Consider the following 24875-nt stretch of genomic DNA (forward strand, 5'->3'; position numbering starts at 1 on the left):
AACTTTACCAAACAATCTTTTGAACCTGTCCTTTCACTGACACTTATTTTGCCATGATCACCAGTAGCTTAAAGGTTGCTGCTCAGCAGACGTTGACACCGTGGGTGATGTGATTCTGGAACAGAGTCCCTTGCTTCCTGGATACCACATCCTTCGGGGCTCCACCTACTCACTGACTGCACCTGCTCAGTTTCCCTCACTGGTCCCCACTCCCCATTCCAATTTCAAATGTTGGGAATGACCCCAGGGCTTTGTCCTTGGCCCCCTTCTCTTCTCTACCTAAAAGTATTACTTTCAGTCCCGTGGCTCTAAGTACCACTCTAGACTTGTTCTGTAGCCTGAACTCCAGGTCACAGTCTAGGTAGGTATGACCCGAGCCTTCCAACACCAGCCTCTGCCCCCAGCTACTTCTGTGGCCTCATCACCTACCATCATCCCCCTCACTCACTCTGCCACAGCCATGCTGGCCTCCTTGCCGCTCCTTTAACAAGCCAAGTAACACAGCCTTGATGCCTTTGCTCTAGGCGTTACATTGCTGGATGTGTAACTTAGCTCAGGTCTCTGTTCAACCGTCACCCTATCAGCAAGTCCTGCCTGACCTACATAAAAGAGCACCCCCTGCCATCCATGACCTCCATCCCCTTACCCTGCCTGATTTTCCTTTAAAGCCCTTATCATCCTCTGCATATTTGCATATTATATATTTACTTGTTTGCTAATTATCTGCCTCTTCCAATGGAGTGCAAGGTCCATGAGGGAAAGAAATTTGTCTGTTTTGTTAAAGGCTGTCTCCCTAACACCTAGAAGAATGTCTGGCACACAGCAGGACTCAATAAACACTTGTTACAGGGATGGATGTATGGTAACACCACACAAATGAATAAGATTGTACTGTCTCATTGTTTAGTAATTGTAAGTGTTATCACCTGAACCGTATTTGAATCCCTTAAGGGCAGAACCTTGTGCCTTACATTCCAAATGTGCATGTAGTTGGCATACTCATGGGCACACAGCAGGTGCCCAATAAAGATTCTGGCTGCCCGACTGATTTGAGCACCACAGAGAAAAGCAGGACCAGCATTTCAAGGATATCCAACACGTAGTTACTTTCAGGCAATTCTATGCACAAAGAAAATTACAAAGAAAACTAACTGATACAGTCCCTGCCCTGTAGGAATATAGTTGTATGATACTGCAAATGAAAAATCATGATGTATGTGGGATTTTTTTAAAGTATATACATAACTAAAACTAGTTCGAGCCCTTATGGCCAGAACCCAAGTTGGTATAAATGCAACTAAAAGATCGGAGAGTAGAGGTTGAGGCTAAAGAGGGGATATGGTGTTTTAACTCAAGAAGTTGAGATAGAAATGAGAACTGAATCAGGTTCCATATGAAAGGGGAAGGGGAACTGACCGAGAGAGGGGAAGGAAGAGGTAGTGGTTCAAAGCTACAGGCTCCTGTCAGGTTTTAGAACCAAAGAAGCACATCCCTGGGGACAAGTCCGTTCTCAAGATGGGACGTGGACTTTGAGGTTTGGCACCAGGGGCACCACTGATCTGAGAACTGGAACCATCAACACTACAGCAGCAGCTCTGGAATTTCAGGGTGTCAGGAGGTTCTCCAATGTTTCCAGATCATTCCTGAAACCAGCCTCTGTCTCCTGCCACAGATCACTACCAATAAAACTTATTCATAAAATGAATGTGTGAAACGTGACAGATACATGGAGAGAACTAGACGATTCTGTTAGCAATCTGCTATTCACGGATTTCTAGTGGAATTTTTCCTACTAGAGAGGAAAAATAATCAAGAAATTATTTTTGCTGACTTCATTTACATGGAAGAAGGGATTAGAAACTGAAGAAGGTCATACTGTCATCATTTTTTGGCATTAAATAAGGGTACAGTGTGTTGAGGTTATCAAAGTCAGTTCCTTAGGAATCCAGTATTTCTTGGTGATTTTTTTCAAGGTTACAGAAATTAAATATGAACTCTTAGGTAGTTTCATTGAGAATTTATCACACTTATTAACAAATATTCTGCACTGCCTCTAAGTTAGCTCTGACTTGTTTGTAATTTCCTATCCCAGAACACATCACTGCATCCGTCACAGAATCCGAGCATCTTTACTTGCCCTAGTCCAGGCCCATAAGCCTCCATGTCTTACTAACTGGGAAAACGCACTTCTCACAGAGCTTTGGACCACAGTGATTGACTGAGCCTCCTATTTTTCCCTCCTCAGCCAAGTCATCATCGCCCTGGTCTATTTCTTCTGCCTTGTTCTGTGGGGCAGACTCCCCGACTTACGGTTGCCTTGTCTTTTTCCCTACTTCACGTAGCCCCGCCACATAAGAAGTCAGACACTAGAAAGACTGGTTTCATTTTTGCAGGCTTTGAATAAAAAGTAATAATAATTCAAGTTACATTTCCAGGCTGACTAAGTAGCTTAATACAGAGCATCTGCCAAGCAGGAAGCTTCCTTTTTTCCAGATATCCTTATGAACTGAGGATGTTCTAGGTTTCAGGATTTTCTAAGAAGCTTGAACCTACATTCTATCATCTTTCACATTTCTAGAACTCCAGAACAGGAAAAGCCACTGTCTGACATTGCATCTTTCTTCCATCGGCCTTCACAGACTCCCCAGCTCCCAAGGAGATGGACCAGGAGAGACAACTGGTCCACCCACTGACGGGGGGCACCATCCTTGCAGGCTTTTTCTGTCGGGAAAGACGAACCACTTTTTCCCTTTCATTCCTGATAATGCATAAGCTGCTGCATTGAAGACACAATCTCCTTCCTACATATATTTTCCTCCATTAACTGATCTAAACTTTTTTTCACTTGTACTTGATTCCTACTTATTTTGCCAAAAAAAAGCATATAAAAATTGGTTAATTTTTCTAGTTAGAATAACTTAAACTTATTCTGACTGTAGTAATGTTTTCTGTACTTTTCTTTAAATTCCCAGCAGGAAACTTTTCTTGAATTTGGTTTGAGTCATATACTAAACTGTCTTGAAACATTAAATGTTCAATCGAGATGTGTGACCCTAGGCAAGTCCCTTAGCTTCTCAAGGCTTCTTCCTCACCTGCAAAGTGACGTCTTTGCTGCCTACTCCACAGGGTTATTGTGAAACCAGAAGAGTTAGCATGAACTTTGTAAACTATAAAACTACAGCATATAATAAGCTAAGGCACTCAGGACCACTCCAGAGGAGGATATGTGGAGCCTCCAAGAGGTCTGAGAAGAAATCCACGAGACCCTCACAGCATGACTGTGGTGCCCGGCACAGCACATGTTCGTCAGCTAACACACCGGCCATCACGTGAGTACCTATATCACAGAATGAAGATGAATGGGAAAGGAGACAAGAAAGGCAAGGGGGAGAAGGTACAATTTAGATAAGAGATATTCTGAGACCGGCAACTATATCAGGAAATAAATAATCTCATGAGCTATGATACATTTAAAGGAACCAGAATAGGAAATTCTATGCCAAATTTTTATAAGCTAATTCTCACGATGGTCATCTTTACCAAACAGGAGATTGAGATTAAGAATCAGGGGACAGCCCAATTCCTTCTAGTAAGTAAAAAGTAGAATCAGCTTAAGAGATATAAGCAAAATTGTATACAATAAAATGTGTGAACATATATGCATCCACACAAATAGGCACTTTGGGAAAATATTAAAAGTAAATACATCAGAACATTAACTGATTATCTTTGGTGTGGAATTTCAAGTGACTTTTATATTCTTTACACTGTCTGCATTTCCTGAGATTTTTACAACAAATGTTCTTCTCACGTAGTAATTAAATTCAAACAAATGTCATTGTGATGGATAAACGAACTGTGGTATATCCAGACAGTTGGAACTCAGTGTTACAAGAAAAGAGCTGTCAAGCCATAAAAAGACATGGAGGCATCTTAAATGCATATTCCTCAGTGAAAGTAGCCAATCTGAAATGGCTACCTACTGTATGATTCCAGCTATATGACATTATGGAAAAGGCAACACTATGGAGGCAGTGAAAAATCAGAGACTTGCAGGGTTTGAGGTAGATGAACAGTCAGAGCACAGAAGATTTTCAGGGCAGTGAAACCACTGGGCATGATACTACGATGGCAGACACGTGTCATGACCCATCTGTGAAAACCTACAGAATGTACACCACCAAGACTGCACTCTCATGTTAAAATAAGGACTTTGGGCGATAACGATGTGATGATCACTGTGGGTTCATCAGCTGTAACAAGTGTCCCACTGTGGTGGGGGACATGGACGGTGGCGGCGCTGTGCTCATGTGAGGGCAGGGGGTACACGGGAGATCTCTACATCTGCCTCTCAATTTTGCTGAGAACCTAAAACTGCTCTAGAAAAATTAAATCTCAAAAATCAATGTTACTTAAAACATAAGAAGCAGCAATGGGCAGCACCGAACATCATACGTGCTTTTGTTACTGTCCCCTCAGATGTTATATTTTCACCAAAACAGCGTATTTCCCACGTAATCTAAACTACTGAAAATAAAAGTATTGCTCTTCTCTACAATGGCGGAGCACTTATCCACTATGGCATTAAAGGCCAATGGGAAAAAACAAACCCCGGGGAGCAGGTGAGAATATTCATTTCCTGTGACTAGTAATAATACTTCCAATTTCTCTAAGAAGAAGAGATGGCTCCGTAACGTTAAGCAGGGCTCAGAGGAGTCCAAAGCTGTAGTGCTGGTTGTCACAGAAGACTCCTTACCCTGGTCCCTCACCCTGCCCCCGGTCCTTAACCCCTCCCCCTGTATGCACTAAGGACAAATAAAATGACTACAAATAATATGTGAGACTAAGCTAGTTTAGATGTGTCTTAACCTCTGATGGAAATTTCTGTGACGTCTCCCCCCAGAATCACTCCTAGGCATTTGAAGCCCTTGTTGTCAAGTAGCAGAGAAAGTACGGACATGAAGTCAGGAAACATAGCGACTTCCTATTGTGAAGGATGTGGGTCAGTCACTGCAACGCTGTGAGGCCTCGCTGTCCTCACCTGTAAGAGAGGTTAATGGATGGAAGGCATCCCGCACGGAGCCTCGAGAACAAATGAGCATCAGGTTTTGTCCTCCCCAATCACCCCAACACACACACACACACACACACAAACACACACACACACTTTAAAATGGGTGAGTTTTGTTACACTCTACTCAGCTTTGGAACCCACTCTTCGAATCAAAATGTACTTGGAAGCCCATCTTGGGAGGCAGAGCCGTGCTCCCCAGCTCCAGCTGAAGGGAGTGGAGAGTGAGGAAGCCTAAAGTTGCCAGGGAGGAGGCAGGTCTGGTGACTGACAAGGAAGTGAAGAGAGACGTGACCTGGGAGGTGGCAGGACTGCACCCTCAACCAGGGCAGAGAGCAGGGGCGCTGATGTCAGGGGATGTGGCTGTGGCCAGAGAGGGGACAACCGATAACAACGTATGATTTACTAGCCATAAAACTCCAAGTTCCCAAAATAAAAGCTGGGACCCCGCTCATCTTTCTGACAAATGAAGCGCTTTATGTCCTGATATGTTCAAACTTCTGCTGTGTATACCCTTGGCTTTAGTCCTGATTTTGCTGTGACTCCTCCAAGTTAGAGTCTCAGAGTTACTCCATCGGCACATAGCATTCAGAGGCTCCGACACAGAGCAGACTTGATATACATGTCAAGTTAATGTGGAAATAAAGAAGAAGATATACATATACCTACACATACACACACATACGTGTATGCTGATTTTTCTTCCTAAGGTTAACTTATTTTAACTTTCAAAGTCATTGTGAACAAAAAGTTCTAAGTATCAACATAGAATTTCACTGAATTACTCCAGGTAATTTGTAAGTGTGTAGAGGTCTTGGTATGTCAGATCCTAATGTACAAATAACAATATTTTTAAAAGCAGTTATTTTCAATAATTTACAAACCATGAGGCATCCACTAGCCTGGCTAAACATGGAAGAGACTAGTGTGACCACACTCTCCTGAGGTGAAAACTATCAACACCCATTCCCGGAACTGGCCAAACAGTACCAGGGACAGAACTAGGAAGAGAACCCAGCTAGGGTTCACCTTCAGGAGCTCTTTGTGGCAGCAGAAAAAGAAAAAGAAAGTTGTCTTCCGATAGACTTTATGGTGCAATTTATTCCCACTTTGAAAAGAATGAAAGGAGACTTACATAAATGAGCCAGGAAATGCTCAAGCAAAAGGACCGCCCCCTCCCCCTTGAAAGGTTTTATTTACAGCTGTACTGGACTCATCCCGTGGAGCGCCGAGCCCCGAGGCACACAGCAAACGTGCGAACAACCAGAGGCATCTATCTAGACCATCAGATTTCCTTCCTCTGGTCAGCAGGTGCCACAGATCTCATGCTGCAAAAGCTGCATCTCATTCTTCAGTGTTAGATTTTCTCCAGTTCAGTTGCAATTTTTTACGTACCTCTATTTCAGTTCCCCCGACAAGAAAGGATGAATAAATGGTGACCCCACACCACAGAAGGGCTTCTCCCGAACTGTCACTCATGGTGGAAGGCGGACCCTCAGCAGAAACGGACGGGTGGTGCTGCTACATCTTGTCCCTTTCTGCTACTAACTTCTATCCAAATACCAACCCAGGGCCAGTCCGTGACAGACTAACTACAACCAAACCCAAACCTCAGCACAGCTCCCAGGCAGCCTGGATGAAAGCAAAGGGAAAAGGCACCTGCTCTGCTTGGGTTCTTCCAGCTACTGGGCTCCACCAAGGGACGGCTGCTTCAGGGCTCACAATATGGAGAATCAATACAGAATAGATTTAAAAGGGCCCAGAATACGTTCTGTAAATCATAAAATAGGTACATATACTTCATTTTGGTCCAGCTATGCCTTCCTAATTATAGAATCCAAAAACTCCTGCATCCCTGGCTCCAGGAAATGTCCCTGCTATGTCCCATCAGTGCCAGCAATGTAAGTTCTAAAAATATCCAAGGAGACCCTGTGGGGGCACTCCCCCCAGCCCCAAGAAGTGATCAAAGCACAGGATCTTCCACTGACAAGAGGTCCAAATCACCCACTGCTGCTCTGTTCACACCGCAGGACTTCTATAAAACCTCTGTCCCTCTCGATGACACTTCAGACGTTCTCACGGCCACGTGTCCAACCTTCTATGAAGCCCTGACCACTGAAAGCTCTCACCCTGACTCTATCATGGTTTCCCTAAAGGAAAGGGGGGTTCGTTCATTAGTCTCAAGTCAAGTTCTGAGGGAAGAAAGGGGCTCAGGGAACAGACAACCAGAGAGTTTCTGTAGCTAAGCCAACGAGTCTTCTGTTGCTTCAGATAAACCAAAGCATGATCAGTTTCACAGCTCACTCCTCAGGGACACACAGCCAGCCTGGGTTCACAGCATTGCACTGGTATCACAGACAGTAAGGAACAAATGTCCTTCCACAGTCCACCTATGTATAATGAACAGACCCTTCCTATAACAAGCAAGGACTCAGAAGAGGGCTCCTTGCTACACTTGGGCTAAACCACACCTCATGTCAGTTGCTTTGCCTTCCCACTATCAGTCTCTTGGCCCCGAGAGTGGAAAAGAAGGGCCACTGACTCCCTTTAGGTCATCTTTTCCTATAGGAAAGGCCGGTGTGGGTTTTAAGAATCCTCAGAAGGGGTGATTAATTTTGAAAATAAATCACCTGGGTGTGAGGGCTGTGGGAGACCCAAATGTAGAAATTACAAAAATAACTCAATAATATCCCAGAGTGCCAAGGCCACTAAGCAAATATCACAGACAAGGAAGAAAGGAGGTGGGTAAAAGGAAGCGGGTAGCGACTTCGGACCCTGCCATGGGCTGTGGGTGGCTCTCCAACGGCCAGCGATGCTTCGGAAAGGTCAAGGGTAGTGGCTCAAGGGTCTAAATGTGCTTAGTGAACCAAGGAGCCCAAGTTATTTCGGGAGGAAAGAAAAATACGTTTTCTGAGTGTTTTTCCTTAGTGCCACACCCACTCAGCCTTCTTCCCAGCCGTGTCACCTGTTTCAAAGTCTGTTTCTTTGGTCTCTTTGATTATTTTTTTTTCCCTTTAGAGAAAACTTTATCCACTCAATTCAAGACAAAGAACCCATCTGAGAACACGACGTATGTGCGTGAGCCCTGTTTTTCACAGTTGCATAAGGGAGATGTGAGTGCTTCAAACAAACCACCCGCAGGTGTGCTCATTTGTTGTCACAGAAGTTGCTCAGACAGGAATTTCATCAGTGAAAGAGTGGATTAAAGAATAAATTTTCAAATAAGAACTCGGACGCTTGGCTTCACTGAGAAAGGCTGACCCAGGGAGCAGGGCTCTGCTTCCCCGCGGCTCCAGCTCCAACAGGAATGGCGTGCGTGGTCAGCCCTTCTCAGATTTGCTCTGCTCAACTTCTTCGCTGCTCTGCCAGCTTTTAAATGCATGAAGGTTTCTGTTTTCAGAAATAAATCCTGCCTATTTCCTCCCTCCTTCCTTCTCGGGGCCGATAAATTCCTTGAGGGTGGTTTTTGGACTACATCTCTCCACCTCTAGGTTATATGAACTTTGGTGTCACCTGGAAATGTTTTTAATTCCTCTCAGTAGGGAGGGAGCAGAGTGAAATGAATCTACTTCACAAAACTTTACCTTTTGAATTTGGCACATACAAGTCAAATAAACCTGAGTTTTTCCAACGATCAAACAGTCTCACCCTCATGTGGCTCCACGTTCTTAACAATGCATTTATTCTGATTACCAGTGACCATTTTTCTGACCATATGGCAGATCTGTTCCTCTTTTTCATCGTATTTTTCTCAATTAAAGATTCTAATGGCCGTTGAAGCAAGACAAATTACCCTCATCCTTTATGTCTACAAACCTCTGTGACTCTGAGCTTCAGAATTATAATGGGAAACAGAAATCAGGCCTTTGATTTTTAAAAGCAGAAAGGTAGCACTTCATTGCACTTCATAAACACACAGAGAATCACTAGAACGGAAGGGATGTGAATGACAAGCCCTCCAGCCAAACCCTTGGCCTTCAGCATCCCGTTTTATTTAACAATTCTTAGAGTCAAGAAGTTCTTCCTTAAATCTAACCTAAATCTCTCCTGCTTCGGTGAAAACCTAGTCTTTCTCTGAGTGTGCCAGAAACAAAACAGCTGGTCACCATACACAGCCTAATAACTCCTCATAATTTCGAAGTCTGTTATTAAGTCATTTTTTAGCCTTCTCTTCTTGAAGCTAAGTAATCCCCAGTCTTTCAACTCATCCTTATAGGTTCAATTTTACAATCCTTTAATCATCATCAATGCTCTGTGCTAAACATTCTTAAGTTCTCCACGTTGTTCTTATGTTTTAAAACCCAGCTCACCTTTGGAATTGCTTCTTGTTGTCTGTAAAAGCCCAAGGCTTCAATGCATTATACACAATCCCCAGAATCTACTCGAAAAGGTAACCTACTGCTTTGTTTGGGTTCTTTTGGGGACAAACTTGCTCCTACGGCTCCTTCTCTAAGAAAAACATGTTCTTTGGGAACCAGTGTTCTCACTCCCACTTCATCTTCTTCACCAGAGCTCCTCAAGGCCTCTCTCAAACCATTTTCCCCAAACAATACTGTTACACAATGAGTATCTAGCTAATCTGATCTGATCCACTTATTTAAACCAAGTTGTTAACCCAAAATGTCTTAAAATGTGCTATGCTTCCCAGGTAACATCTATGAAGTTCCTGTCCTCAGAGCCTTCACTCGATGATTCTCTGGCACCTTGGTGAGACTCACACAAGAGAGGTGGGGGCCAGTGGGGAAGGACATGGGGACCCCTCCTGTGCTCCTCAAATTCTACCACACCAGCCCGGGCGGGATTATAAAGCAGGCGACTTTGGGGTGTGTGCCTCTAGTTAACAATTTCTGCAACCTTCTCCAACCACTGAGGCATTCCGAATGGCATCTGTCCTATCAAATGAGATGTTAGATTCTAACACTGCCCTTTGCCTTGAAGCCTCATCCCCACTCTTCCTGGAGCTGGCTTTTCCTCACCCTCAGGTCTCTGCTCTGATGGTATCTCCTCCAAGAGGCCTTCCTTGCACACTCCAGAATAGGTCCCTCTCTGTCCCCTGACGCCCCATCCTTCTTTACTACTACATCAGTTCCCTTCATAGCACTTGTCACAATTTGCAAGTAAATGCAATTACAGTAAAGTTTCGTTCACCCATTTCTTGTCTGTCTTCCCTATAGAATGGAGGTTCCTCAAAGGTGGGGTGATGTCTGCTCTGCTTTGAATGCCTGGCACCCGGCTGTCAGTACACACTCAAAAATAATTTTTGAACCAATACATGCCCCTACTGCCAGAAATATTTACATTTTAAAACATATCTCTGGGGGAGGGAGAATTGGATGAAGGCAGTCAAAAGGTATAGCTATCCAGCTGTAAGATAAATAAGTACTAGGGATGCAATATACAATATTATTAATATAATTAACATTGCTATATGTTATATATGTAAGTGGTTAAGAGAGTAAATCCTAAGAGTTCTCATCAGAAGGAAAAAATTTTTTGTCTATTTCTTTCATTTTAAATCTATATGAGATTCTAAACTTACTGCAGTCATCATTTCATGTTGTATGTAAGTCAAATCATTCTGCTGTACACCTTAAATGTATACAGTGCTGTGTGTCAATTATATCTTAATAAAACTGGAAGGAAAAAACACCTCTAACCGCCATTTAAAAAAGGCTCGGTCAGCTATTAGCAGTGAAATGGGGTGGTGGAAGGAAGGGGTCCTCCTTCTCAGCCCCTACCCCTAGCCCTGCCGTCACACAGAGAGCTGCTGTCTCTTCCAAGACATTAACTAGAAACCGTGGTCAGTTCCATCATCTTGTTCTTGTTCCTTAGAGCAGTCAGTCTTATTTCCAGTTACTCTCTCTCCTTTTAGGGTCAACATGGTCATGCCTCTTGCAGAATTCCATCATCTTCCTAATGCTACGTCCTCACGGCTGACACCGTCACAGAGGCACTAGCATTCTCATAGAAAAATACTCAGGATGTATCAAACACACTGGCAGTGGAAATCTTTGGAGATGAGATTATGGACATTTTAAATTTTCTTCTTATGATTAATTTTTATTCTCTAACTTTTCTATCATATACTTGTCTGCATTTTCTACTTGAGTAATTTTTTTTAAGGCTAACTAACTTAATTTCACTGGTATTCAAAGTGAAACTCTACTGGGGTAGTTAACAAAAAAAAAAGTGTTTTCATCTCACAGAATTCAGTGTTTTCAGCTCTGTTAAAACTTTCATCTTGATGAATTCAAGACTCATTCAACACAAGGACCTACTGTATAGCACAGGGAACTATATTCAATATCCTGTAATAACCTATAATGGAAAAGAATCTGAAAAAGAATAGATATACATGCATAACTGAATCACTTTGCTGTATACCTGAAACATTGTAAATCGACTATACTTCAATTAAAAAATTAAAAAATTAAAAATTGGGGGAGTTAGCATGCACAAAGTCCTTGGTTCAATCCCCAGTACTTCTATTTAAAATAAATAATAATAAAATAAAATAAATAAAAAATAAAAATTAAAAAGACTCATTCAATGAACATTTATATATATATACACACATATTTACATATACATACATACACACACACACACACACACACTCACTCACACACACACCTTGGGACTTATTTACTACGCAGCAATGCTAGCACATCACCAGGCTTGCCTCCCAGGTAATACTACTTCACAACATCAACCAAGAATACCCTGAGCACAATACCAGGCACTCCCACGACTTTACTGACAAAGCACTGGGGAGTCTGGGTAGTGAATAAGTGAACAGGAATAGACCTGGGCTCCCTGCCCACCTCCATAAATCATCTGCTGACTTGCAGGGTGACATGCAGCAAATGAGTTTTCAAGTGCCCAGGCCTCAGTTTACCCACCTGTAAAATGTATACCACAACCCTCAAAGGGATGGAGAGAGAATCAGTGAGGTAACGTCTAAGTGGTTGGAACTCCTTGGCAGAGAGGCGCTACATAATTACTATTTGGTGTTTAAGTGCCCTTCATGTGTGCCAAGTACTTTATGATCATTCCTCAGCAGTGACTCCCAGCTACTCTGAAGTTGTCTTCGTGTCTATTTCCACTTAAAGGATGAAGAAATAGAACTGGAAAGAAGCTTAGTAATTTGCTTAGGGTCACTCAGATGGCACTGAGGTCTCAAGGGGACGTTCCAAGTTCTCCAATTCCCTTAACCATAACTGAACCCACATCTTAAATACAAACTACCCATACAGACGAATTCCCTGTTCAACTGCTCTGAAATAGCCCTCACGATACAAAAAACACTGTAACTTGTTTTTGTAGAATAGAGTGAATAGTGAGGAGGTGAAACAGAAACCAAAGGGCTAGAATTAGTAACCCAGACTTCACAATCGGCCTTTTTTTTTTTTTAACACATCTATATTTCTCCTCACTTCCGGTATAACAGTGTTTCAGTACTTTCATAATCTCTTTGAAAAACCCGTATTTTTCTACTAATAATTTCCAAGGCCAACCCTAAGGAGGCCCAGAGCCCAGGTTAAATCATCCTGAGTTTTGCTGGGCCAAAACACACATTAGCATTTTCACCCAGGTTGCAGCTCATGAAAATTCGTGTTGAGAAGGTACAGGATGAGAAGATGCACCTCACAGAGGGTGAAGGGGTGCATGCGCCATCTGTGGGTGCATGGAAAGGCGGAAGATATCAGCATGCTTGAGTGTCAGCTGACCCCTTCCCCACCAGCCACTTCCTCGGTAGCTCCAATGAGAGGTGCCCACAAACAAACTGGAGTCACCCCGTCCACTCTGCCTACAGAGAGTTCCACCCCGATCGTGGCCTCCCAGGTCTTTCAGCCCTGCTCCTTATGTCCTCACGTCTATTTTCTTCCCCTGCTTCATTCAACGTCATTTACCATCTTTTGGTAAATGAAGCATCCTTTGGTTCTGAATCCTGTACTCCCACTAAAATGATGGAAAATGGGTGGGTGGCTACCACATCTAAGAAGTGCTGCTCTGGCTGTTCAACAAGCAGCAGCCAGAAGACCTTGGACGGGCAAATGCAATGATGGAGTTCTTTACCATAAATTTGGACAGAAAGTTCCAGAGCACCATAGGGCCTGCCTAAGGCAAGACGGTGAAACTGGAGATTGAGTTTCCTGCCCCTATATGCCCCTGCCTTTGCCTTCTCCCCCTCCGCCTGCAGGAACACTCCCTCCCACCACCTCTCCACCCACTGGCCCCGGACTTTTCAGAGCCCCCCACTTTCCTTCATCCCTCCTCCATGAAAGTATACCTGACCTGGATTCCATTCCTTTAAGCACTGCTCCACTAACCTGATAATAACAGCCTGAAAGTCCCAGCCCAGACAATGGCTAGGAGTGTGGCCCTCAGGCCCTCCGAGCAGACAAGACTCTCAGCAGGGGGCTTCTCACGTCTTGCCCCGCTGGCAGCCAGTGTACACCACTGCTGACATCTCCAGGGACACAGACTGAGTTTGCCACAAACGGGCTCTCACTGAAGGATCTACATGAAGAAAACTTAATCCAGAAGGAAGAACTGACATGCAAGAAGGAATGGTAAGCCTATAAATCAATAAACATATAGGTAAATGTGAAAGTAACAGTTTAAACACTGACAACTAATTTAGGGATCATAAAACAAGGATAAAAACATCAAACAACAACATTAGAAGAGAGGGAGTGACTGTGGTTTAAAGCATGCTAAAGTTCTCATATCTAAGAGGTGGACAGATGATGATTAATTTTATTAAGACAAACATACACATTAAAACAGTAATGATAATTACTGAAAGAAAAGAAAGAAATTGAATGATGATTTGCAAACCAGGAGAAGAAAACAGCTGGCACGTATCTAGAACAAAAATGAATAAGAAATATTCTGTACAAAGGAAATATGTGCAAAAAGGGGAAATACGGAAATATAAAAACCAAAACTCACACCTTGCAATGATAGAATCCTGCACTCTTAATAATACACCAGACCTGAAAAGCGTCAGGAATCCACAGCTCTACGGCTAGCCTGCAGCAGAATGGCTACACTTGAAGTCAGCAATGACCACCTTCAAGGCCTGCCCATCTGACTCTCTGTTTACTTCGAGTACCCAGGACTTTCATTCTCCCTTTATCTCCCCAAACCCAGTCCCAAAAAAGGATTTTGAGGACTTATTTTTATCTTAGTATGAATTTAAGTCTGTGTTGCCTTTTCCAGAGGTGTTCGGATGTAAGCCTGAATTTTGAGTTTTAATAAAGAGCTTTTGTCTACTGGTAAATTGAGTCTCACACCAGCCCACAGCAGCAGAGAAACGTGGAGAGGAACAGGGAACCCCTCCTTTGCTATTTGAGTGCTGCATCCCAAATACAGTCTCCTACTTGAGCTGTTGTACACGACTCTGAATTAGTATCTTCTATTTCAACGGCTTTTTTACGCACTCTCTTAATTTCCAAGAGTTGCTCGAAAACCATAAGCAATTCATTCCCATACTTGCCTAAATTAAAACTTGTGAGATTTTATGTGAAGCCCAAAGACAGGCTTTAGTCGACATCACAAAGGTATCCTATAAATATGCTAGGTAGGGACAAGTGTGACTACAAAGAGCAACACAACGGAACTCTTTTCTCTGTTATTTTTAAGTATTTTCTATTCTGCTCTGGTCTAGCCCTTCCTGAAGAACTTGCTAGAGTACAAACTAAATAGAAGTAAAGAGATTCAGTGATCTATTGCGAATTCCCTCTCTCGGAAGGAGAATTTATTTTTTATGAATAAATAAAGCCCCCTCCTCACTTTTTTTCTCTCTTGAGTCCCTAACACTGTTTCAGGAATGAATGACTTCTGACTTACACTGCAAAATAAACCGGTGACACATCTGAATCAAGCCTAAGTGTGTTTTTAGAGCACGTGTCTCTTGAAAACCCGCAGTGCTGCATCTGGTTGGAAGTGAATAGATCCACCGGAATCCACATGTGTGGACAGGGTGCTCTTACCGTGGAAGCCACGGTGCCTTGTGAATGAGAGGGCAAGAAAGCACACTCGGGACTGGAAGCCAGGGGAGAGGGCAAAGGAGGCTCCCGAGCGTGCTTTAACGGCCGTGATAATCCGCCGTGCAAGGCGGCGAGGCCCGGCTCCTCTCTGCAGCGCGCCGCGCGCGGCTGAGCTCAATTACTGCCGTGCCGTCTGCGAGCGGAGGAATGTGTCAACAGGCCGTATAGCCTTGCATCAGTTCCACAGAATGTTGCACAACACAAAATGCCTCTCGATGTGTCATTTCCTTCTTGGCCATCTTCCCAGCTCCTGACAGTCAGTCAACCAAACAAAACAAAACAAAAAAAAGGACTGGAAGAGATTTAAAACTGCTCTTCTCAAGAGCGCATTCCACCGACCACCACCAGACTTAACCTCCACCAGCGCTTCTGACTCCCCCTCACCATCCTCCTCAAAGAGAGGGTAAAAGAGGACAGCTTTTCTGAACTGTTATTATTCTCCGAAGGCAAAGATTTTCAGGGATGTTTTGTGTTACCAGTGACCAAATGATTAATATTTATGACCATCAAACTGCTGCTTGTATTTGCTGACTTGTAAATATCAGATCATGGCATTTACCCGTAACTTCCATTCCTTGGGCATGTCACAGACAAGCAAGAATCAGGGCAAGTCTGCAAGTCAAGAAGTGAAGGGCTTGTGGGAAGGGTAATAGCTCAGTGGTAAAGTGTGTGCTTAGCATGCATGAGGTCCTGGGTTCAATCCCCAGTACCTCCATTAAAAATAATAATAAAAAATAAATAAACCTTAAAAAAAAAAAAGAAGTGAAGGGCTTTTTTTGCAGCACCATGGATGGATGTGGGGGGCATTATGCTAAGTGAAGTCAGTCAGAGAGAGAAAGACAAATACCATATGCTATCACTTATACATGGAATCTAAAAAGTACAACAAACTAGTGAACAAAAACAAAAAAGAAGCAGACTCACAGATAGAGAGCCCAACCAGTAGTCACCAGTGGGGAAAGGGAAGGGGGAGGGGTAATATGAGGGTAGGAGAAAAAAGGGTTACTATGGGATTATACAAAACCATATGTGTGAAGCCTTTGAAAATTGTAAAAGCACTACAGAATTTAAAGAATCTTTCATTCAATTAAAAATATTGTTTTCCCACTAAAAAAAAATGTTAAGGGCTCTTCTACTAATGCTTCCTGACAAAGAGTAAAATTCAGGCCTGTGGCATCAGGAGTACAGTATGAGGCTGACCCAGGTTTTCTTAAATTGTCTTCACAAACAGCAAGAATGTGGATGCAGAGAACCACGCCCAGACGTATCAAATGGCCTTAAAACAACTCTTCTGCTGTCCCTCGATCCAACACACTTGACTCCCCCATCTTCTTTTGCACGTGACCAACCTCTAAACAAGCATCCACCGTTGATAAATAAGTCAAGGTCGTGGGCCAGCCACCATCAGAAGCCTATTCCTTCACCCAAGTAGGATGAGGAGTAGTGGGGGAGAAAAGCCAGCTGCCGCTGACGCCATCGGGAATGAGAAAGAGAGAGCGCCAAGCCCATCGCTCTGTCCGCCCCCTTACGGGGCTGGAGAACAGCATGGGAGGAAAAATGGGACGCTTCTGGGCCCAGATCACTCTGTTCTGATTAAGTCTGTTCCCTTCAGCTTATCAGGTAAAAATGTCTGCAACTGGGAGTTGCAAGAACAGCTAACAAACAAACAAACAAAACTTTTTAATAAAATAAAATGGAGAATATGGAATAATAAAATGTTCTCCAAAGAATTAAAAATGTGCTGATGAGCTGCACAGGTGAGAAGGAGCGAGCAGGAAGAGAGAACAGTTTGCCTGACAAGCCGAGTGAAGCAGGCTGTTGGGGCAGTTCCAGAAACACGCAGGGGACCCTGCACATCCGGATAAGCTCCCACTCACCGAAGTGCCAGCCGGGCTGCAGTCACCCACGGAGCCGCGGAGCAGCACTGCCTACGGCCTCCTCGAAGTCTGCAGGGAAGGAGCTGGGTCGTGGGAAAGAAAAGGTGGGCATCCCCCTCCCCCACCAGGTCAGGACAGGGAGCTGGTCGGCAGGGACCGGTAGTGTCCCAGCAGTAAGGACACAGGTGGCGGCTGTGGTCTCTCCTTGAAAGGAACTACAGTTTACTTCCCTGAGGCACCACACACACAAACTCTTAGAAGCCCACTCATGTGTGTGAGGTGTCAGGTGTGCAGGTGCGCTGGCAAGTGAGAATTTTCCAAGCTGGGTGATATAAAGTATAAAACCTCCAGGCTGGTTCGCGTATGGATTCATAAGATACTTGGACTACAGACCTGCCACGCTGCCAGGCAAGGCAAATAACCTCTTTATGTTCAAGCATCTAATAATGTTCTTCCCTCATATGAGTAGTGACGGGGCTTGGCTTGGTATGAACCTGCTAATACCAAGCACCACAAGGTAACACTCACCCTTAATTCATCTGAAAATTACCAAATTGGTCCAATTCAGTGCAAAGCTACTATCACTGAAACTTGTCTCCCAGATTAGAAAGTCAAGAGACCTTTCAGGAGATGGTACATCAAAAAATTATTTCTCCCATTGCAACAATGACATTGACCATCTAGGCACTTATAGAAGTTGGTCCAGGGAACCACTGCACCCATCAGGCATAGCTTGTGAGGCTTCTTCCCCTTGAATCTAGGCTGCACCTGTATCTTGCTTCAACCAACAGAGTATGGAGGATGTAACTCCATGCCAGTTCTGAAGAAGCCTTACAAAGGCCTAAAAGCTCCCACTTTTGCATCTGAGGGAGCCCTGAGCTGCCATGCAGAAAATGAGACTCTGCCAGAGGGGCCACGTGGAGAGGGAGAGATGGGACCACAGGAGAGAGAGAAAGGCCCAGCTGTCCCATCCTTCCAGCCATGCCACTAAGGCACCAGACCCGGGATTGAAGCCATCACGCGTGTTCCAGCACCAGCCACCGTCTTGCTGCAGCCACACGAAAGACCCAAGCGAGAACCCAGAGCAACCGTCCGGATGCAATCCCAGCCCACCTGCAGGACCACGAGAAGCAATAAACTGGTTGTTTTTTCAAGCCATTGTGTTTGCAGATGGCTTTGTTATTTAGCAACAGGTAACTGAAAAAGCAGCAAGAGAACTGAAAGGATTCTATGTAAGGTGATTTACTTTTTCCATCCTCTGCCCAGCCAGTAATACTTTTTCCATCACTTCTCTTCCCTCACTCAGAACCACTACAATAGAATATGACATTGCTAACCAAGATTTCACCTTGCTGGAGAAATTCTTAAAATCAGTTGGAACCAAGTGCATAAAGGGAACCAAGGATCCTAATGGGAACCAATGTTTAAAAGAGTTAGGTCTCCAAACGCATCACTGCCGCTGCTGCTGCTCCACTGGCTTCTCCTGCTGGCGAACACACGGCAGTTGCTCTTCGGAGCTAACTTGCCAACAGGAGGTCAAAACGCCTTGCCTAAACACGAGACTTACAAATTTGGGATCTTAAGTATGATGTCATGTCTTAAAATGATAAGCTGGCAGAGAGAATAAATGGCATTCTGTAAAGATGTGCACCATTTTCGTGTTTACGCTACTTAAGATGAAGGTTCTAATAAGTCATCAGCTATGTTCCTTTAAAGGGAAGTTTTATAACTGAGATGAATCACAACTGCAAAAGATCAAAGTTAGAAAACATCAATGATGCCATGGGGTACTTTTTAATCTTGTAATGAGTGATGATCATGTGCTCTTATGAAGTGAGTCCAACTGCCAACGCCAGATGTGTCTATTAAGAGAAGGAGTTGTTTTGTGACGTACAGCACCGGTTCAGCTGCCAGAGACAGAAAACACAGAAGGAGGAAACCTTCCTGGGTTGTGAGTGAAAAGCGAGTCTTGGCAGATGTGCTGATAAGCAGGGCCTCCAAGAGGGGCACTAGTGTCACAGCATCCTCTCTTGGACTTTGCCACAAGCAAATTGTGTTCATCACCAGTTCTGCACAGCTGTCCCCAGGCAGCAGGAACACCTGCTCAGGCACAATTTATAACACTTACTAGTGTCATTTACTAAGGAGCAGAAATTAGTAAAGCCATCTGCAAGAAAAAAAAAATTACCCTAGAGAACAGAATCTAGATGGTATCTATTTCCTGGAAGCATGCTATAAGCAAAACTACAGCAAACGTCTGACACTGAAGGAAACTGATATAATAATAGCTAACGCTTAATAAGCACTTGTACGTGACAGTCACTGTGCTATGCGTTCTACACACATTACATCATTTAACATCTCTGCAGCAGCTGATGAGAAAGATGCCATCATTATTAGTCTCACTTTAACAGATGAGGAAACTGAGGCAGAGAAAAGCTAGGTAACTTGACTACCACCACACAACTGGTGAATGAGGGAGCTGGGCTTTCAATCCGGACAAGCCTGACACTAAAGCCACACCCTTAATCACTATGTATGCTGAGCAAAGACCCAGTCAGCTAACCCAGAACGTGTCTTTGTTCAAAGAGCTCATCCACCAGAAGTAGCCTTTCCAATATACACCATGATCTGCAGAGGAAGGAATGAAAGTCCATGAATAAGAATCTATAGTACAGGATACTCAGCTCCTTCAAACCTCTCCAGTAATAAACAGATGTACACTATTTTGATGACAACCACTACTTAAAGAATTAAAATTCTGTGGGAGAGGATGCTAAAACAATTGCATTTGTTGTCTTCTTTATTTTTTTCTCTCCCCCAAGGAAAGCCTTTTTCTAAAGCCCTTCTCTGTTTAACCATCGATAAAATTAGCCACTTTGAAACCTAGAGTGATGGTTGGTAAGCTAAAAGTTGTGTGCCAAATCTGCCCCACCACCTGTTTTTGTAAATAAAGTTTTACTGAAACACAGCCGCAACCATTCGTGTATGTACTGCTGCTTTTGAGCTACAGTGGCAGAGCTGAGTACTGCTGATGGAGATCAAACGGCCCACAGGGTTGAAATCATTTACTATCTGGCACTTCAGAGAAAAAGTTTGCCAACCCACGTTCTAAAGGATTCTCCATTTAACATCATATATACACCAATCAATCAAAATCCTGTTATGTTCACAGCTGAAGAAAATGGAAAGTCCTGGGAGTCTCAAAATTAAAGAACCATACTGAGAAGAGTGCTATACTTACAAGCATTCAATGCCCAGATGGTCAAGAGCAGGGCCAAGAGCAGGCCAAGATCCAGGACAGAGAATCCAGGTTGTAGGATTAAGATGTTACTGATACCAGGCCCAACCTTATATCCAGACACTGAGTGTAGCCAGTCACCTCGTGAGGTCAGAGAAATGACATCACATTTTCCTGGGTGTTTCTGGCTCGTGAGAAATGATCCTCGGGCTGACCTAGGGTGGTGGTCAGCCGCTCGAGATCTGTATCTGCTTCCCCCTCCACCCTCTGCACCCTCAGCAGCACCCAAAGCCTGAACTCAGGTCACACACATACCATCCACCCATCTACCCATAACCCTTACTGCTTTCAGAGTACTTCTCTGCCTTTGCAGGGCAGTGAGTCTATTAAGTGATTAATTCTGCCAGCAACCTCCTGGGAGTGAGATAACACACTACCCTCGCTTGGAAGAGAAGTAACTTTCCCAAAGCTACTCTGCCTCCTCACTTTTGTCACAACTCTCAGAATGAGGCAGAGCCCACCTTTCTTTGCTTCCTCTCCCAGCCATCAACTTTGAGCATCAGCTCGCAAGCATCTGGACACACACACACACAGAGACACACACAAACAATAATGGTTTTTCCAAGAACTGAGAAGAGCAGCTGAGATCAGCAGGAAACATCTTTACAAGATAAGTTAGTAGTGTTAAATGTTTAAAAACTACCATCCTGCTTTACGCATCAGCAAAATGGAAGTCCCCACTTTTCAGGATCGCAGGAGCTACTGAGATAAAATGTTAGGAGGTGACTTTCATCTTAAGGCATCTTCCCAGATGGACAGCAGTCCAGAAAAAGTTAGGCAGAACCCCAAGCCAGGCAAGAAAGACCTGGGCTGATCTCATCCCCTGCACTGCATGTCAACTGGCCCTGATGACTTGTGTGTGGCCACCACCTAACAGGACGTTCTCAACCTGAAGGGACAGGGCCAGCACTCCCGACGCTGAGATCCTAGAAGAACGCCATACACGTGAAAGGAGGAGAAGAGAAAAACCTCAAAGACTGGCTTTTGAGGCAGGAAACCTCCCTAGTTCAGACGAGCAGTCAGCCTCTGTGAGAAGAAGAAGCAGTGACAAGAGGGGCGGAAGGGCAACGTGCGTTCCCACCGCTGAGGACCAGGCTGCCCGGGCAGAGGCAGAGCTTCACCAGCCCTTCCTCTCGGTTTTAGGGGAAGAAAAGCGATGCCTCTCTCACTGTCCAGGCAGGTGTCTCGTTATATAACCAACATTTCTGCCAGCTTTACCTCCACCACAAACCAAATTAAACTCTTAAAAGACAATGGCTGGGACGCCAGTGTATTCACTCATCAAAGACAGAGTTCTGTGTGATGTTTCCGCTGGCAAAGAATTTTTAATGTTGTCTATGTCCAATGATCTTTAATCTATACATATATTTGAATACTGCTGCAGTGAGGATGTTCAGATCAGTTTTAGGGGGAGGGAGGAGTAAACCTGTTTTAATTTAGATTGAGAGGGAGATGCCTTTTAACCCAAATGGATTATGGGCACTGTCTTAAAGGATGCTGGCTACACCTTCTGGATGTCCAGACAGACAAATAAACCAAGGTTTGTCTCTATCTGTTAAAAGAGAAGATCTATGACAATTACTAGAACATGACCCAACAACAGTGCTGTAACAATCAAGCAAGTTATCATTTGCAAATAAATTCTTTGTAATTAAGCAGTGTGCTCTTTACAAAGGGAACTGAGTGGGCGAGCCAAAAAGTTAAAACACATTCTTAGACCATGGGAAACGTACGCGGATGCTTCTTGACTAAGGTCGGGATTTCTCAGTTTATTGTTTTCTCTCTCAGCTCTCACGGGGCTGTTCCGCGCTGTCTGTCTACCGTGTACGGTGGATGAGCGGAACGTTTAGCAAAGTGTTACAGTGATGGAAAGTCACAAAGTGATGTGGGTCTTAGCAATTTTGTGGCAAAAGTTAAAAATGTAATGTGATTCTCTACTAACTGTGAAGTTCTCCTCACTGTCCCTCAGAAAAATATGTATCAATAGCAAACTCTGCAAAGAAACTATTTATATAAAAGCAGCATTCTCAACTTATTTGGGCTAAGTTCCCCACAGGGTCTCCGCAAACTCTGTTCCCATTTCCAACAGGAAGGCAAGCACTTACTTCTGGGTTCCCGGGGTCCATCCACTGTGACTTTAATAGCTCGGTGATAGGTGGCTACTTGGGGAGGATTTGTGAAGACAGTTATGGTCAAGGTGAAACTCTTGCCTGCGGATGGAAAAGGGGAAAATTCACAGTAAATATAAAAAGACAGTACTGATGACAAAATAGCAGAACAGATGTCCCGATTGCATTTAAGCATCTCTGAAGAGGTAACAAAACGAAGGTGAGGGTCAGGACTCCTTATTCTGACGAGAAACGCTCGGGTGGCCACTTTAGGAAGTCACTAAGCTTGCTGAGTGCTAGGAACATCACCTTCGTGCCAGCACTGGCGGAGAAGGCTCCAGTTCCACAATAGAGCAGCTCTGTAGCAAGAGTTGTAAAGAAAACAAAAACTCAGGTCCACTTGAAGAGGGTTCTCTCCCGTTACAGTTTTCCCCAACATCAGGAACACATCCAAGCCCAGACAATTTTAGAAGTCTTTATTTAGGATTAGGTCATGACCCCATGAGAGAACAATAGTAAATCACTGTTGATTATGCTATTTACTTCACATGGCTCTAGCATTTCATTTGCTTAACTGCACTACAATAAGAAGATGAAAGAGGAAGGTTCTTCTGGGAATCATTTTAACAGGAGCCAGTGTCTCCTGTCCTGGCCTTAATATGCCTGTGGTATGATGATTTCATCGTTGCTGGAACAAAGTTTTTCTCCTCCCTGACCCCCCCTTCCCTCACATACATCCTTGCTTAGCAGCAATCCTGAAATAACTCCCCGACAGTGACTTATTTTTTGCTAAATGTACATGACATCTTCCAATGTAAATATGAATTCTTGCTTTTAGCAGAGGGTGTGCTTCACTGAAATATTACATCTGATGTTTCAAATTAATGAACTAAAGGTGATGAATGTGGGGGGACAGAGAAAAGTTTGGGAGCCGACTTTGGATGTTTGCTTTCTCCTAAAGATACCAGACTCTGCTACCCAGACTCACTGACAGTTGTAATCAGTTAGATTTGCAACGGTTAGTCATGTCAGATAGTCAAAACTGCAAACTGTTACAAGACAGGAAAAGGTGGGCGTGAAACAGTGACTCAATAAAACATTCAGCAATCTCGGGCCAGAGCATTCATTTAGCCTGCTCCTGTAACAGATCTTTACAAAGCTCATTTCGTTTTGCTTTGTTTTTTGGTCAGAGACTGTTTTTCCCTTTGTCGAAAGCTGAGGGTATTAAATCAAAACACAAATCTTAAACAATATGTAGCGACGCAAACTTTAATGCAATCTTTTCAAAGCTTAATACGGAACAGGTTACATACAAGGCTTAATGTAGAACAGGTCTTTGGCTGTCAAGTCTAGTGAATGGGTTTTCTTTTCAACCCAAACCATGTAAGTTCTTAAAATACATTTAAGACACATATCATTTGTTACTCAATATATACAGTTTTAAATCTCTTTGGCTATACTTGGGCCAAGTGAAAAAGAAGGAAAGAGAAACTGGGGGGTGGAAAGTAGAGGGAAAGATAAACATTGATTAGAAAACTGTTAAGTGCCAGTCGCTTTATACACTTTATGTCATAGACTCCTACCCAGTTGGGTTTATCACCCCCATTTCACAAATGAGGAAACTGAAGCCCAGAGAACCTTAGTAATTTAACCACACAACTAATAAATGGGAAAAATCAGGATCTGAACTTGGGTCTTCCAGGCCCTAAAATTAATGTTCTTCTTTTTAACTTTGTCAGAGAATACTTTAAAAAATTAATAGGAGATTTATTGCTACATGTATCCCAAACAGCTCCATCGGCCCAAGAAACAAATATAAATCCACTAATGTGATATGTCAGCCAGAATGTTGAAATCATCTACCCTTAAAGTGTCATTGATAGATCATATTTTATCCATTATATATCAAAAGTTACATGGATTTAAGTAATTTAATTGTCTGGTTAGGGAACAGAGGATTTATTATAAACAGTAAGACTAACCAGAAGAATAAGGCAGCCAGGAGTCTAAACTGGTTATGGAAAACTGCAAGTCCACAGAAATGGAGACTAGGAAGTTGGGTGGGAAGCCACTGGATCAGGATCAGGACCTTAAGACAACGGGAAGATCTGGAGGAATGAAGGGGCTGAATCCCTAGATTGGAAGTTAATTTGCATTAAACCATAAAAAGATGCCATGATAGGCTGGATCGATGGTCTGTGAGCCAGGACTGCATTTCTAACAGTGGCTTCCAGGGTGGTGCTTGGAAGGCAGTTGTCATCCATGGCACTAATCTTAATAAATCAAGGATGCACACAGCTCAGTTATCCTTAATGACTCTAAGTAACCTGCTAGAGACACTGTCCCTGAATTTATCCACACTGGTTCTGAGAATATTTCTATTTGAGACTTTAACAATGTACTTAGGATATTAAAAGGCAGAGACGCTTCTCCCAAGTTCAGACAAACAGCTCGTGTAGG

General features: G+C 43.6%; 1 protein-coding gene across 7 annotated transcripts in view; it reads right to left on the reverse strand.

Annotated features, from left to right (window-relative positions):
• RUNX2 (RUNX family transcription factor 2) overlaps positions 1–24875 on the reverse strand; it is a 301057-nt gene that overhangs the window by 180878 nt on the left and 95304 nt on the right. For all 7 annotated transcript variants that reach the window (XM_072944886.1, XM_072944881.1, XM_072944887.1 and 4 more), the window contains one exon: positions 22413–22517. In XM_072944886.1, the coding sequence (XP_072800987.1) occupies positions 22413–22517 (105 nt within the window). The remainder of the gene's footprint in view (positions 1–22412; positions 22518–24875) is intronic.

The sequence above is a fragment of the Vicugna pacos genome, chromosome 20 (assembly GCF_048564905.1).
Source record: "Vicugna pacos chromosome 20, VicPac4, whole genome shotgun sequence".
Taxonomy (NCBI): Eukaryota; Metazoa; Chordata; class Mammalia; order Artiodactyla; family Camelidae; genus Vicugna; species Vicugna pacos.